This window comes from Eublepharis macularius, chromosome 9 (genome assembly GCF_028583425.1).
Source record: "Eublepharis macularius isolate TG4126 chromosome 9, MPM_Emac_v1.0, whole genome shotgun sequence".
NCBI lineage: Eukaryota > Metazoa > Chordata > Lepidosauria > Squamata > Eublepharidae > Eublepharis > Eublepharis macularius.
Window position 1 is genome coordinate 1,380,926 of NC_072798.1, and position 14,132 is coordinate 1,395,057.

The window sequence follows — 14,132 nt, forward strand, 5'->3', positions numbered from 1 at the left end:
TTCTTTCAGCAATACCCCAACTTCTTATCTCGGTAGCATCTTCTATGTCAACTGACACTCTTCCGCTTTCTGGCTATCTGCGTGCAGCAATGGCTTCGTATTAAAGAGGGGTGCAAAGGCCGACTTGCCCTGGAACAGAAGCAGCCCCTTCACCCTCCTGCCCTGCTCCTCGCAAAGAGACTTCCCTTTTCAAAGGGCCGGAGGTAAAGATATCGGTTCAGGCTTTCATAGACGGCAGAAGCAGGCACACCTGGGAGCCCATGCAGAAAACTGCCAATCATGCCAAAGACCCACCGCCCACACACAGTACCACTTATACATGCCTGCTGCCTCCTATTTCTGGATGACCAGCTAAGGAAAAAAAATACTTTGCACATGCCCAGAGATACTCTACTCTCCTGCTAACTGGTGAGTACAGGGGGAAAAGATCACGTTACGGGATACACAAGACCTGACCTCAACAAGTGGTTTGGGGCCAAACATTCCTTTAGTACAGATGCAGCGGAAACGTATTTGTTGCACAGGACGCAGAAAAGCCTTCTTTGGGGAGACGCCACGTTTGCCCAGCACAGAAGGCAGCATCCGGCGGACGGGCCAAAGGGATTCTTCCCCCTCCTCCTTGCCAGCCCTCTGCTATTGTGATGGTTGGATGAAGTGTGGAGGAGACACCTTGTGGACTGTCCTTGTGACGCCCATCGTGGCAAAGGAAATGGCACCACGCAATTCCTCCCACCACATCTATCCTGTTCGGTGACCTTTAAAAAGGGTTCCTTTTGCTTTTAATGGCTTCTGTTATATGGCTTCAAGGACTTCCTGCTCCCTGGCTGCAGCACTCCAGCTTGAGAGGACACACACTGAAAAGCACACTTCTGCCAGGCTCCCCACCGCACAGCCGCGAGTCTGCTTGCGTTTAATTTCTCGAGAGCTTCGGCAGCTGTTTCTTCCCTCTGCCCAGCACCAGCAACTGCCCCGTTTCCGGCTGGGTTTGCTTTTCAAGGCAAAAAACACTGAACAAAGACCATCAGAGGAGCCCTGATAGATTAGACCGGTGAAGCCTCCTCTGGCCCAGCACCCCGTCTCACGCGCTGAGCGAGATTCAGGTCCAGCAACACCTTAAAGAGCCCCTGGAGATCCCCAGGGCATGGGCTTCTGAGGGCCAAAGCCCCCTTCTTCAGATACAAGGGCTGGAGAAAGGCAGGAGTCTTTTTAATCCAGGTAGAGGGTGGGAGGGGTATTGCTCTATCAAGCTAACTGCGACACGTATTATAGTCAGCTTCCTGACACCCTCGTTTGCAATACCTTCTGCCTGGAGTATAAAGACTTTTGCCTTTTCACAAACGTCGTATCTGAAGAAGGGAGCTTGGACTCTCGGAAGCCCCTGCCCTGGGGATCTCCAGGGGGTCTTTAAGGTGCTCCTGGTCCCAAATTTTGCTCTTCTACTACAGACCCACACGGCCACCCACCTGCAACTATCTTCATGGCGGCCAACTAGTTACTATGGAGGGTCAAACTGGGCACAGAGGCCGGGGCCTTTCCCTGACGTTTCCTCCTGGCTCTGGGATTCAGCGGCTGACTGCATCTGAACGTGGAGGTCCGTTTTAGTCACCACGCTTCGTAGCCACGGATACCTGCATTTGCCAAGAGTTAGTCCTCTTAAAGCCCCCCCCTCCCCCCAACAAGCGCCCCTCCAGTTTCCTAACAAAGCAGTTCTGCTGCTGGAGTTGAATCACAGCCAGGGAAACAGGAGACAGAGAGAAATCTGGAGCTATCCTCCGTTCTTCCAACGGCCGCGATAACGATGCCTTTCACGCCGCTGAATATTTAGAGTGAACCTTTCCAGAACTGCACGCCAGATGATGTGCCACAGAATAATTTGAAATTCAATCATCAGACAAAAATTAAAAGAACAGAAACAGTAGTTCTTCACTCAAAGAAGTGAATGTGGTGCTGGCCACAGGCAGGGGCGGCTGCCAGAGGGGGTGAGACAGAGTCAGAGAGGAGAGGCCTCTCTACAGCTACTGGCTGGGATGACTAAAGGGAACCTCCACATTCAGAGGCAGTCTACCTCTAAATACAAACAGCTGGGGGACAAGAAAAGAGAGTGCCTTTGGCCTCCCTGCTTTGACTGCAAGCCTGCTGGGGACATCTGCCTGGCCACTGTCAGAAGCAGGCATTGGACTAGCTGGGCTACTGGCCGGATCCAGCACGGCTGCTTATCCATGAATAAGCACAGCGGCACCATTTCCGCCTCTGAAAGCTGCAAAGGGGAGGGGCTTGGCGGGCCTCCGGAGGGAAGCGTTCCACACCTGGAGTGCCAGGATCCTGGCAGCAAGCACAGCCAGATGTCACGCGTAGCCCTCCTGAGGAGCTGCAGATGCCAGAAGGAAGAGACGCAGTTTGTCTAGCAAAATAGAGAAGAGTCCAGTAGCACCTTTAAGACTAACCAACTTTACTGCAGCATAAGCTTTGGAGAGCCACAGCTCTCTTCGTCAGATGCTTGGTTGGGGCCACGGCTCAGGGGCAGAACACCTGCTCTGCACGCAGAAGGGCCCAGGGGATGGGATGCAGAAGACCTCGTGCTGGGATCCTGAGGAACTGCTGGCCAAGGGAGACGAGGCTGGCCCGGGGGGGGGGGCACCCAGGGCCTGAGGCAGCGCTGCACGCTGTCAGCCACAGAAATCCTCCTCCTGCTCACACCCACTGCAGGACTCACCTCGATCAGGAAGTCTCCCGTGCGAAGTCCTGCTCGCCAGGCCACACCCTCCACATCCACGGATTCCAAGTACTGGAGTGCTGGGAACGCAGGCGTCGGGGTGAACTCCTCAATCGGGGTCTCCGCTGAAACAAAGAGGGTGGCGGGTCAGCCGGGGGTGGGCAAAGGTCCGTGTGACCCAAATACCAACGTGTGTGGTGTGCAACTGGGCCTGCCCCGCAGCCTTGGCTGCTTTCTTGGATCCCCTGGACTGTGAACTGCTTCAGCTGGTGTGGCGACCCAACCAAGGTAACGTATTTCATGTTGTGAAAAAATGGAACTTGCAAGTCTCTCCTGCTCTTTCGAGAGAAGATAAAATTTCCAGAAATGTTGAAACCATGGGAGGGGGGGGGGACTGACCTTTTTTCATTTACGAAACCCCCAGAAATTTAGGGGGAACTGAAATACATGCAAGGCTTTATTTCCTATCAAACCGAAACTCCTTTTTCCTAATTTAACAGCATTTTTATAACTTAGGATATAAAATTGGATTATCTGACATATTAATGGAATTAATAATTTGTTAAAAATAAAAAACATATTCTGTAGTAAACAAAAGAAAATATATTATTTGGATAGAAACTCCCTTATAGAGTTACAATAGGTAGGTCTGCGAGGATGCTGGGATATTAAGCTAAACTTCACAACATTAAAAACATTGACCTCTTTAATAATGTATTATCATTAAAGACATTCAAACATATTAAGTGTTGCCAAATTTATTAACATTTAAATTTAAAAAATCTTGAAAACATTGTGTATGTGTAGAGTATAAGAAATTTTTCAGTGCTCTTCCAAATTTAAATTAAGAAAGTCATCAAACTTTTTCACGCTGTACATTTTGAATGTTAAAAACCTTGCCCTAAGAAGCATTTAATACATTCTAGAAGAGAAAATATTTCACAGGAGTTTATTTCCGGTGTTCCCCCACATATTCCGTTTTTTCCACTGGAAAAACTGAAAAAAGCTCCAAATTTCTCGAGTTTTTTTCTGGGCCTTCACTTCTCTAGCTCCTTCAGGTTGGTCCCCAGGAAGCCAGAACCCCGAGACCATCCCGAGCTTCTTCTCTGTGATGCTCCACCCCTTCCCCTTATTTCCAGGGGGTATAAAAAAAACCAACTGGGTATTATCTGCTGCCACCAGCAACCGAGAGCTTCCCCAGCTGCATGGCGTTGCCCGTCCACCACTCTGGAGCTCTGCTGCTGTTTTAGAGGCTTCGCCTAGTTGCCGTACATCCCACTTTGCTCCTACAAGCGAGTGCGGTGGGATCTATTGCAATTCTGCAATCTCAAGCTATGGTGCTCCAGAGACGGCAAGCTTACCATTTGCCCTTTTCACTACCAAATTTTGGATAGCAAGACCAAATAGGCATGGGATGTTTCTAGAAATCATTCAGAATATAAGAACATATAATAAATGAATAAAAAGAATATACATGGTCTGTTCAAGCATTCAGGCTGAGCAAGGGTACAAAAAAAAGGTGAAAACACGCAGACCCCTTTCCCTACTCTCGGTACTTATCCTAAACAATGTTTAAGCACAACTGGCTCGTATTACTTGAAGTTGCAGTATCTCAAGTTCGACATGACCTTAGTTCTCATGGTTGGGACTTGTCTTCATTGTCCCTTACCCCCTGGACAAGATGCCTCCCCTAGGTAAAGCTTTAATCTTGCATGGGGTCAGAAGCCATGAGATACGAGCACATCTTTTTTGGATCCAGATAATTTGATCATCTTCCCTGGGGAGTCTGTCCCACCTTGGGGTGGTTTAGGTCTTACTCCCTCCAAAAGGAAGGGTTTACTATCTAGCCATTGGGCTGTTAGCAACCTTTGTCCTTTAAAGCGCATCATTCTAGGAAGGTGGGAGATGGTAAACCAGGGTCCTGCATTAGCACATTTAAGCATGAAAAGACCCTGCCCTTGGAGGTTCACCCCTGCCCCCTCCTTTCTGCCAGCAATGAGTTTACAGCTGGGTTCCAACTCATGCACAGATTGCAGTAGTCCCAATGACTGAAATATTGGGTGGAGTCACACAGAATTACCGGCTTTTGGTTTCACAATTTAGACTTAAAGGTGTATTTCAACACTTCTGTTACTAGTCCTCCAAAAGTTTTAATACAAACAGTGTGTCATGTAGATCAGAGGGGAGATGCAGCCGTTCTCTGCTCTGCCCCCCAGTGGGAAACCAGTCCCCACATGAAAGCGGCTTTTATACCCTGGGAGGAGGCTTCTATCAGGGAAATGGTACCCTCTCTGTTCTGTAGTAGCAGTTACCTGCCAAGCAATCTTTCATTTGATAATAATGATAACAACAACAACTGCACGTATATAACCCTCTTCTAGACAGAGGAGTGCCCCTTTCACAGCAGTGAACAAAGTCAGTATTGTTATCAGCTCCACAATCCAGCTGGGACTGAGAGGAGCAGCTTGCCCAAGGCCACCTGCTGCGCTCATGGCAGGAGTGGGACTCAAACCAACAGAGTGCTGATTCGCAGCCCAGTCACTTACAAACTACACAACGGAGGTACGTCAACAGGACTGTCCCAAGGCAGAGGCCTCCTCCCCAAGCTCCAAAGAAGCACTGTGGCAGATCCATACTCGGGAACTGCTCTTGTCGCTTTCTGAATTGGCAATTTGTTCTTCCAGGTGGGCTTTTGCACCAGATGCCCCCGGACTCAGACAGGTAAAACTGAGAGGCAGAGACAGAGACGACGGAGCGGCACGTGGGGAAGGCCTCACCAAGCGAAACATGTCCTGCACATCTAAACAGGCTTTTGCTGCACTGAAGAGAGAACGGGCACCCCCGGAAGGGCAAGCTCCCTTCTGGATCACCTTGTTCCACAGGTGTGTGTGTGTGTGTGTGTGCTCTTGCCCAAGGGCAGACTGGGAGGAGGGGCTGCAGCTTTGAACTGATTTTGTACCAACTATGTGCTGGCCACTGAACAGAATGCTTAGAAAAAAATTTTTATAGAAAGCAACTCCTGTAACTTCTGTTCATGCCGGCCTGTCAACTCGGCGCTCCTGCCTCATGCAACCTGAGGCTTCCAATTGCAAACAGAGTAATACACTATAAATACACTATAATAGAGTGTATAATAGAGAGTAATACACTATAAAGTAAGATCAATGGGGAAACATGAGTCTGGGGAAGGTCTTCTGAGAGATGAGCTGACGGCACGAAAGGATGGGGTCTACAAGGCCGTTGGTGTGCTCTGCCTTGGGAAACCAGGCCCACCAGGACACCGCGTTCTGTAAAGACCAAGACGCACGTTTCTTTCTGGTTTTTCCAGAATTATTATTATTATTATTATTATTATTATTATTATTATTATTATTATTTCGATTTATAAACCACCCATCCTCAGGGGCTCTGGGCGGTGAAAAACAGTTAAAATCAATAAGAAAACAATTCTAAAATCAACATACAATAAACAATAAAATAAATTAACCAAATGCATTAAGGTGCAATGGTGAGGAGAACCCGCCCCCCCCCCGCCCCAAGAAGGCAAGATAATGCCGCTATTCCAAATATCCTGTGGAACTGAAATGTCCAAAGATGGTCAGAACCTTGTAAAAGGACTTGATTTAATATGCCAGCGGTGCATACTGTTGGGATATTACTAGTTTTTGAAAAAGAATATCCAGTTATACAGAATATAATAAAGGGGAGGGAAGAACTGGACTGAAATAAAGCATGCAAGTTTAAAAAAAAATTATTCTCAGGTGCAATCTAAACAATGTTAACAAGTAATTGATGTCCATCATAAATCAGTCACTGACCCAAGGCACCTTCTCTTGGCCTCTTAAAGAGCCGGTTACTCATCGACTACTTAAAAAGTCTTCCCTACAGAAAAATGATGTGGCCAATTATCACCCTGTCTCTAATATACCCTTTCTGGGCATAGTGTTTGCAAGAGTGATGGTGTACCAACTCCAGGCCTTCTTGGACAACTCAGGGACAAAACTTGGGGCCTTTTCAGTCTGGTCTCAGGCTAGGCAATGAAATGGATATAGTACTGGTGGCTTTAGCTGATAATCTCCATTTGAATGGAGACAAAGGCCATGTCTCAGGGCTGCTCTGATTGGATTTATCTGCTGCCTTTAATACAGTGAACCCAGAGGGTGCAATTGTATCCCCCGTGCTACCCAGTCTCTGTGTAGGACCCTTAGAAGATACCACATGTAGTTTGGGATTGTCACTGATTTGCTTACTGAGGTCTCTATCCAAATCTCTATCCAAACCTCCTGCTGATGCAGTGTAGGTCCTGAGCTAGGTCCGACTGCTGTGATTAAGTGGCTAAGAGCAAATAAACTGAACCTGAATCCCAACAAGATAAAGGTAATATTGGTTGGGAAGGTGTCAGGTGTTCACCTGTCATACCCAACAAGATCCCGTGCAATGGTTGTTGTGGGTGACACTGAGAGATCTCTGTCTTTTGGTGCTACACCTCTGAAGATGCCAGCCACAGCTGCTGGCGAAACGTCAGGAACTACAATGCCAAGACCACGGCAATACAGCCCGGAAAACCCATAACAACCATCGTTCTCCGGCTGTGAAAGCCTTCGACAATACATCCCGTGTCATGTTTGTTTGTGCCCTGTTGCTGTGGGTATCACTAAAGGCTGAAGCTATTTCTTGACTGGGAGGTGAAAGTACGCAAGGGAGGGGCTGTCTCTACTGTTATCTGTCTGTTCTCCTACCCTCCTCTCACCTGAGCCTGGGAAGAGGCGCCTGCACGGACACCCACGACCTTGAGACTTTTCCAAAGTCAGCTCTGCTTTTTCCTGCCTAGATGCCTCCTCTCGAACTTAGCTGACCGTTTCCTCAAGGGGGTGGGGATCTGGGAATTCAACCGCGCTTAGAATCCTATATATGTCTTATGCCTGTAGAGAAACGCCATTCCTGACAAAGATGGAGTAGGAGCCGAAACTGGCAGCTTATCGGTAAAGTTCTTTAACTCACAGAACCACAGAGTTGGAAGGGGCCATACAGACCATCTAGTTCAACCCCCTGCCTAGTGCAGGATCAGCCTAAAGCATCTCTGACAAGGATTCATCCAGCCTCTTCTTGAAAACTGCCAGTGAGGGGGAGCTCACCACCACCTCCCTAGGCAGCTGATTCCACTTTTGAACTACTCCGATGGTGAAAAGGTTTTTCCTAATATCCAGCTGGTACCTTTGTGCATGTAGTTTTAGCCCATTGCTTCGGGTCCTACCCTCTGCTGCCAACTGGAACAGCTCTTTGCCCTCCTCCAAATGACAGCCTTTCAAATATTTAAACTCGTGCAGGGAAGTCTTTTTGAGGGTTACCTCCTTACAGAAGGCAGAAGTCTTGAAGGACATGGGACTTCCCTCGTTCAGTGAGGTTCAACTGACTCTTGCTGACTCAGGTAAGAGCCTTGGAGTTAGACTGGACCCAGCATTACTGCTAGAGAACCAAATTAATGCAGTTGCAAAAAATTCTTCCTGCCATCTTCATTTAGCCCAAAGATGGCCCCTACCTGGACTTGGCTGATCTGTCCACCTGGATCATGCCACAGTAACGCTGAGACCAGATTACAGAAATGCATTCTACATCGATCGAGAGAAGTCAACTCAGAAACTCCAGCTGGTGTGTAATGGGAATATGGATAAGAGCACGTTATACCTAGGTCTGGTGCCAGGGTTTCTGGCGCCTGAGGCTAGGTGGGGGGGGGGGCAGTTTTAGGGCTGCTCCTGGCCCTGCGTGCATGCGCGCACCTGGACTGTGGGGCGTGAGGGCTGGGAGGCTGCTGGCCCAGCCAGGCATGGCGGGTGGCTGAGGCGGCGCATGTGTGTCCTCCCAGCCCTCCCGCTCCGTTGCTCTGTGCGTCATCCTGGACGCCTGTGGCACCTGGCCCATGGAGGCAGCAGCACGGGAGAGCTGGGAGGCTGCAGCTGCAGGCCAGGAGTGGCAGGTGGCCAGGGTGGCGCGTGGGGAGCTTCCCATCCCTCCTGGTCAGCCGCCCGCACGCCGCTGCCCCTGGCCCCAGCGACCCCTCAGCGCTGGAGGTGGTCATGGGGCTTGCCTCAACGGGGGCGCTGGCCCTTGCGATACTTTAGCAGTACACCTGTATTCTAGTGAACTTTGTATGAACGTTAATGTAGTTTTTTCAACAGGCTGTATAATCACAGTGACGTTCTTTTCATCTTTGACAGCCAATTAAAAATAGTGGACAGTAGCAGATAAATGTTCTGTAGCCCTTTGAATGAACCAATCAAGATCTGCTCACTTAACTTTTCCTGTCACTTTCTAATGATTTATACAGCTTATATTTCAGCTGGAAATAGCATCATTTTTGGCTAGGTAGAATGGCACATGATTGAATATCTGAATAACTAGTTAAATCCAAAACCAATCATAATTTTATATTGTTGTCATGTGTGAAAGATCTTAGATTTCTTTAAAGATATTATGTGCCAATTAATATAAAAGATGCTGCTGAAAGAAATCTCATGAAGAGCTAGGTGAGAAAATCATACTTGTCTACTGAAAATTCAATGCATTTGATAGTAAACTCGATTTTGAATCAATCTTAGATTTAATGGAGAGATGTTAGGAGAATTAATCTTTGTTGCTTGTATTTGTTCCAGTCTTACTGGTCCTTTAATATTTTGATATCTTGCTTTATTAAAAAGATTAGAGTTTATTTCAATAAAAAATGAACTCGAACGAGGAATCTCTGTGTGCCTTGATCGGGAGAATTAAAACAAGAGGAACCCACACAGAGTATTTGTACTAATTGACAGGCTCTCCAAAAGCAAGATCTTTGTTTTAGGTCTCAACACAAAGGCCTTGAAGCGGCTCAGAGTTAGGATATAAATCTTGACACTGGGTGGTTAGAAAGCCTTAATGAGACGGGAATAGGCACTCCATTGCAGGTGCTTCAGGAGCTAAGAGAAGCCTGCATATGACTCCCACTGCAGCCACCCCCTGGGCTCCATTCAAGGTGTGCTGGCTGTCACACATGTACCGCTTCATGGCCTTGGACCTCAGTTCGGCTGGGCTGCCTCTCCTCTGCCATGACAGCTTTGCTCATGTGTTTGGGGCCTTCTGCGGGTGCCGCCCAGCAAATGGGCAAGATCAACGACAGCCCACACGTGCGCATTCCCTGCCGTGGCCGGCCTGAAGAGGTGAGGAAGGCTCCCACACTTCCGTCATTCCACAAAGTATGTAAAACAGAACTGTTCAGGAGGGTATGTCTATCAAGGTGACAGGGCTACAATACAAGGGAACGGTTCAGGAGATGTTTCAAGGTAGGCAACCGGTCTGTGGACTTGACACCTGTATGGTATGCATCAACTGTTGCTATACGCATTAACTTTTTCTCATTGCATTTCGGCTACAGAATAGAAAAGAGTCCAGTAGCACCTTTAAGACTAACCCAGTTTACTGTAGCCTAAGCTTTCGAGAATCAGTTCTCGTCGTCAGATGCAAGAACTAACTGTGATTCTCGAAAGCTTATGCTACAGTAAAGTGGGTTAGTCTTAAAGGTGCTACTGGAGTCTTTTCTGTTTTGCTACTACAGACTAACACGGCTCACTCCTCTGAATCTGCTATAGAATAACATCTACTTTTTGTTTAAAATGCCATGCTTAATTGAATGCAGGAAGCTGCTTTATACTGAATCAGGCCATCAAGTGAGTATTGTCCACACAGACCGGCAGCAGCTCTCCGGGGTCTCCGGCAGAGGTTCTTCACATCCCTCATTACCTGCACCCAAAGCAGAGGCTTTTCCACTGAGCCACAGCACCCCCTCCCTCTGTCCAGATTTCTGCCTGTTTCTGAAATCCCATTCTTATCTTATTGCTTATTAGATGTCTCATCCTACTGACTGTACTGTATAATCTGCCTTGAGAGTCAGTGAGAAAGGCGGGCTAGGGAGGGAGGGTGAGTGGATTGATAGTCTTGTCCTTTTAATATTACTCTTTCCAATTTATTTATGTTAAAAATTATTTCCCACCTTTCTGCCCAGTTAGGGCCACCAAGGTCAGATGAAACAAAAAGTCTTTACCTTCTGGCAAACAACAGTAAGAGAAGACGACAAATATCCCTGGGGAGTGAGTTCTGTAATTTTGGTGTCACAACGGAAAAGGCCCCGTCTCGGGTTGCCACCCACCTAATCACAGAAAGTGGGGCAACTCAAAGTAAGTTCTTGTAAAATGGCCTGATCGGTTTGGTAGGTCTGTATGGAACTAGGCAGTCTTTAAGGTCAGCAGCACCAACACTTTGAATTGGGCGCATGAAATCCCAGTTTAGTCCTTCTGCACTTCTGTATTGTCTGGATTAAGTTTCAGTTCAATTAGCAAGTTTGTATTCAATGCCAGGCAAAAAAAAGGCAGCTTTAATTACCCGCTTCCTCTCTGCAGCCAGAGCAATTGCTCATTAATGTTTTCTATGATTGCAATCACGGAACTGCAATCTAAAACAAAACAAAAAAAATGAGAAATTACTCTGGCTGCAAAGAGGAAGCGGGTAATTAAAGCCCCCTCTATACTCTACAGGGAACAGAAGCTAGCTAATTAAGGGCTGATTCAGGAATGCCACAATCATGAGAAAACAAGAAAAAATGAATTCAAGCGATAAAAGTTGATTGGAGGAAAGGTGGAAAGAAGAAATGAATGAAAATGACAGCTGCATAGGGAAACAGGACTTTTTCTGAGTTAAAATACAATAGGATCTTGCTTTAGGAGTGGGTATAGCAGAGTTTTATGAGAAACACAGTAATATATTAACGGCCATAAGAATCGACAGTTTTAATAATAACATAATAATAACATTCGATTTATATAGCGCCCTTCAGGACAACTTAATGCCCACTCAGAGCGGTTTACAAAGTGTTATTATTACCCCACAACAATCACCCTGGGAGGTGGGTGGGGCTGAGAGAGCTCTGAGAGAGCTGTGACTCACCCAAGGTCACCCAGCTGACTTCAAGTGGAGGAGTGGGGACTCAGACCCAGCTCTCCAGATTAGAGTCCCGTGCTCTTAACCACACCACCAAACTGGCTCTCAATTAATTCTGCTTTCAACTGATCTAAGGCAGTGCTAACAGGCCCTAGTGTGAAAGCCAGGCGATACCTTCTCTTCCTCACCTCTCCCTCTTCCTGGAGTGCATCCACAGATCTCCACCTTACCTTCTGCACTCTCTCTCCTTCCACAATCTCATGCCTGTCGCCACTGACTGCTCCGTCACCTGTTCTTCCTTCTAGGGGTGCCTCTATCTCGGGGCAGGGGGGAGAGGTCTCCTCTTGACATCTTTTAGGGAAGAGCTACACGTTGTGCGTACATCAGTGACCACGGAAAAAGAAGTTTTTAATGGCTGGTAGCTGCCGGGGCTTTGTTTTTAGGGGGAGACTGTGGTGGGGAGAGGCTTTAAAATTCTTTCCTTATGCCACTCCCCACCTTGGGAGGGGGGAGTGGCACACCTTTTACTCAGGAGCCCTTCGTCTCCTGGCAGGCCATGAACATCCTCCACTCGGCTGCTTGCGAGAAGTCCCATGTGGCATCAGTCCCACGGCTTGCCTGTATCAGATGCGCTTTGTCAGCACTCCCCAGGTACTTCCTGCCCCCGAAAGCCCCGTACGGACACGGCTCTAGCCCCAGGGCGCCGGCCAAGCTGGACCAGGGCAGGCCCCTTTTCTAAAGGGCCGTACAAGAGTAGAGAGGAGTCAGGCCTTCCCCTTCCCTTGCATCACTCCAATTTGGCAAAATCTAACTGCGAAAGTAAACTGAGAGGGGGTGCCCTGAGTAGCACTTTGTCAAGCCAGGCCCAGCCTCAAAGTCTCCTTCTGTGGTCCCAGGCCAGCTCCACGGCCATCCGAGGAACGGCACGCAGCAGGCCCCAGAGTCGATGACTGTGGGCAGTAGCTGCCCAACCGCAGCCAACTGAACTGGGCACTGCCATGGACCAGAGTAAGACCGTCCCTTGTTCCTCCCGGGAACCATGACAGCACAAGTTCTTGCAGCTGCCTCTAGGCCTGCCACACAAATGCCAAACATGGATGGAGAACTCAGCAATCCATCTCGTCCAGCATCCTGCCTCACAGTGGCCAACACGGAGGTCAAGGCCAGCCCCTGATGTTGCCTTCCGGCACTGGGACTCACAGGTTGACGGCCTCTGGATGTGGAGATTCCTGCTAGTCGCCGTGGCTTGTAGCCTCTGATAGACCTATCCTCCACGAATTTATCGAGCCCCCTTTTAAAGCCATCTATACCTGTAGCCATCGCTACATCCTCTGGCGACATATTCTACATTTAATCGCTTGTCGAATGAAGAAGCGTGTTTCCTTTTGTCCCTCCTGAATCTGCTGCCTGTCAGCTTCATTGTAAAAAGTTCTCTCTACTCTGTGCGTAATTTTACAGAGCCCCATCGTGCCCCCCTTACTTGTCAGCCTTTGCTTGTCAGCCAACTTTTCTTCCTTTTCACCTCCACAATCCAGATTTTCTAAAAGCCCCGACCTCTGCTCGCCACAGGTACCATGACCAGTCCCCCGAGGTTCCAACACCTCAGCATGAGCCACGTGTGGAATTCTGAGGGTGATGAATGGCGCATCAACCCACACGTGGAAATGTATCAATATGAAGAGCTCTTACGCCCTCCCCATCTTTGAGGAGCTCGGGGGGCACTAAACACACACGGTAAGAGCTGGAAGGTTGAAGGTTTCCTCCTGTGCTGCTTCAATGGCTTACAAAACGCTTCCCAGTTGGTCACACTGGCCCTTTGGAAGACACAAGAGCTCCAGGGAGCCTTCTGAGAGTAAGCCCCTCCATTTCTGGGGCATGGCTTTTGTTCAGAGGTTGTGGTCTTCTTCAGGGGTCTGGACTTTGACGGGGCCAGGGCAGAGGACATAGCCACATATCTACCCCCCCCCAATTCAGCCTGCAATTGCTCCATTGGCTGATATGCTCCAGTGAAGGGTGCAGAATCAGGTCAGGTGTCCACAAACTGCAGTTACATGGATGAAGGTGAACAAAATGAAACGGAATCCACATAAGCCAGGAAAAAATGGAGGTTAAGAAACTCAGTGGCACTGGAGAAACTGGACTCCTTTAGGGCTGACAGAGCGCTGATGCCTGCGTTAATCTGACGAAAGGATCTTTGACTCTCAAAAGCTCATGCCTTAGAAATCTAGTTGGTCTTTAAAGTGCTCATGGACGCGGATCTTGCTCTGTGTTGATGCAGGCTTTGATAGATCCAGGCCTGCTTCTGAAAAGCAGGTGGCCACAGTTGCCCCAATGGTCTGGATTGAATTTCACTTTCAACGTGCACAGAGACTTTTACCCCAACAGACAGAACAAAGCTTGCCCCACTGACCAGTAACTTCCCTCTTTGACTCCTGAAATACATGCGACCTGGACC

The 14,132-nt window shown here is 48.3% G+C and overlaps 1 protein-coding gene across 1 annotated transcript in view; it reads right to left on the minus strand.

Moving 5' to 3' along the window:
• SHANK3 (SH3 and multiple ankyrin repeat domains 3) overlaps nucleotides 1-14,132 on the minus strand; it is a gene marked incomplete at its 5' end in the record, with an annotated part of 319,560 nt that overhangs the window by 63,368 nt on the left and 242,060 nt on the right. Inside the window, 1 exon segment of the mRNA XM_054988523.1 lies at nucleotides 2,714-2,838. Coding sequence (XP_054844498.1) covers nucleotides 2,714-2,838 — 125 coding nt within the window.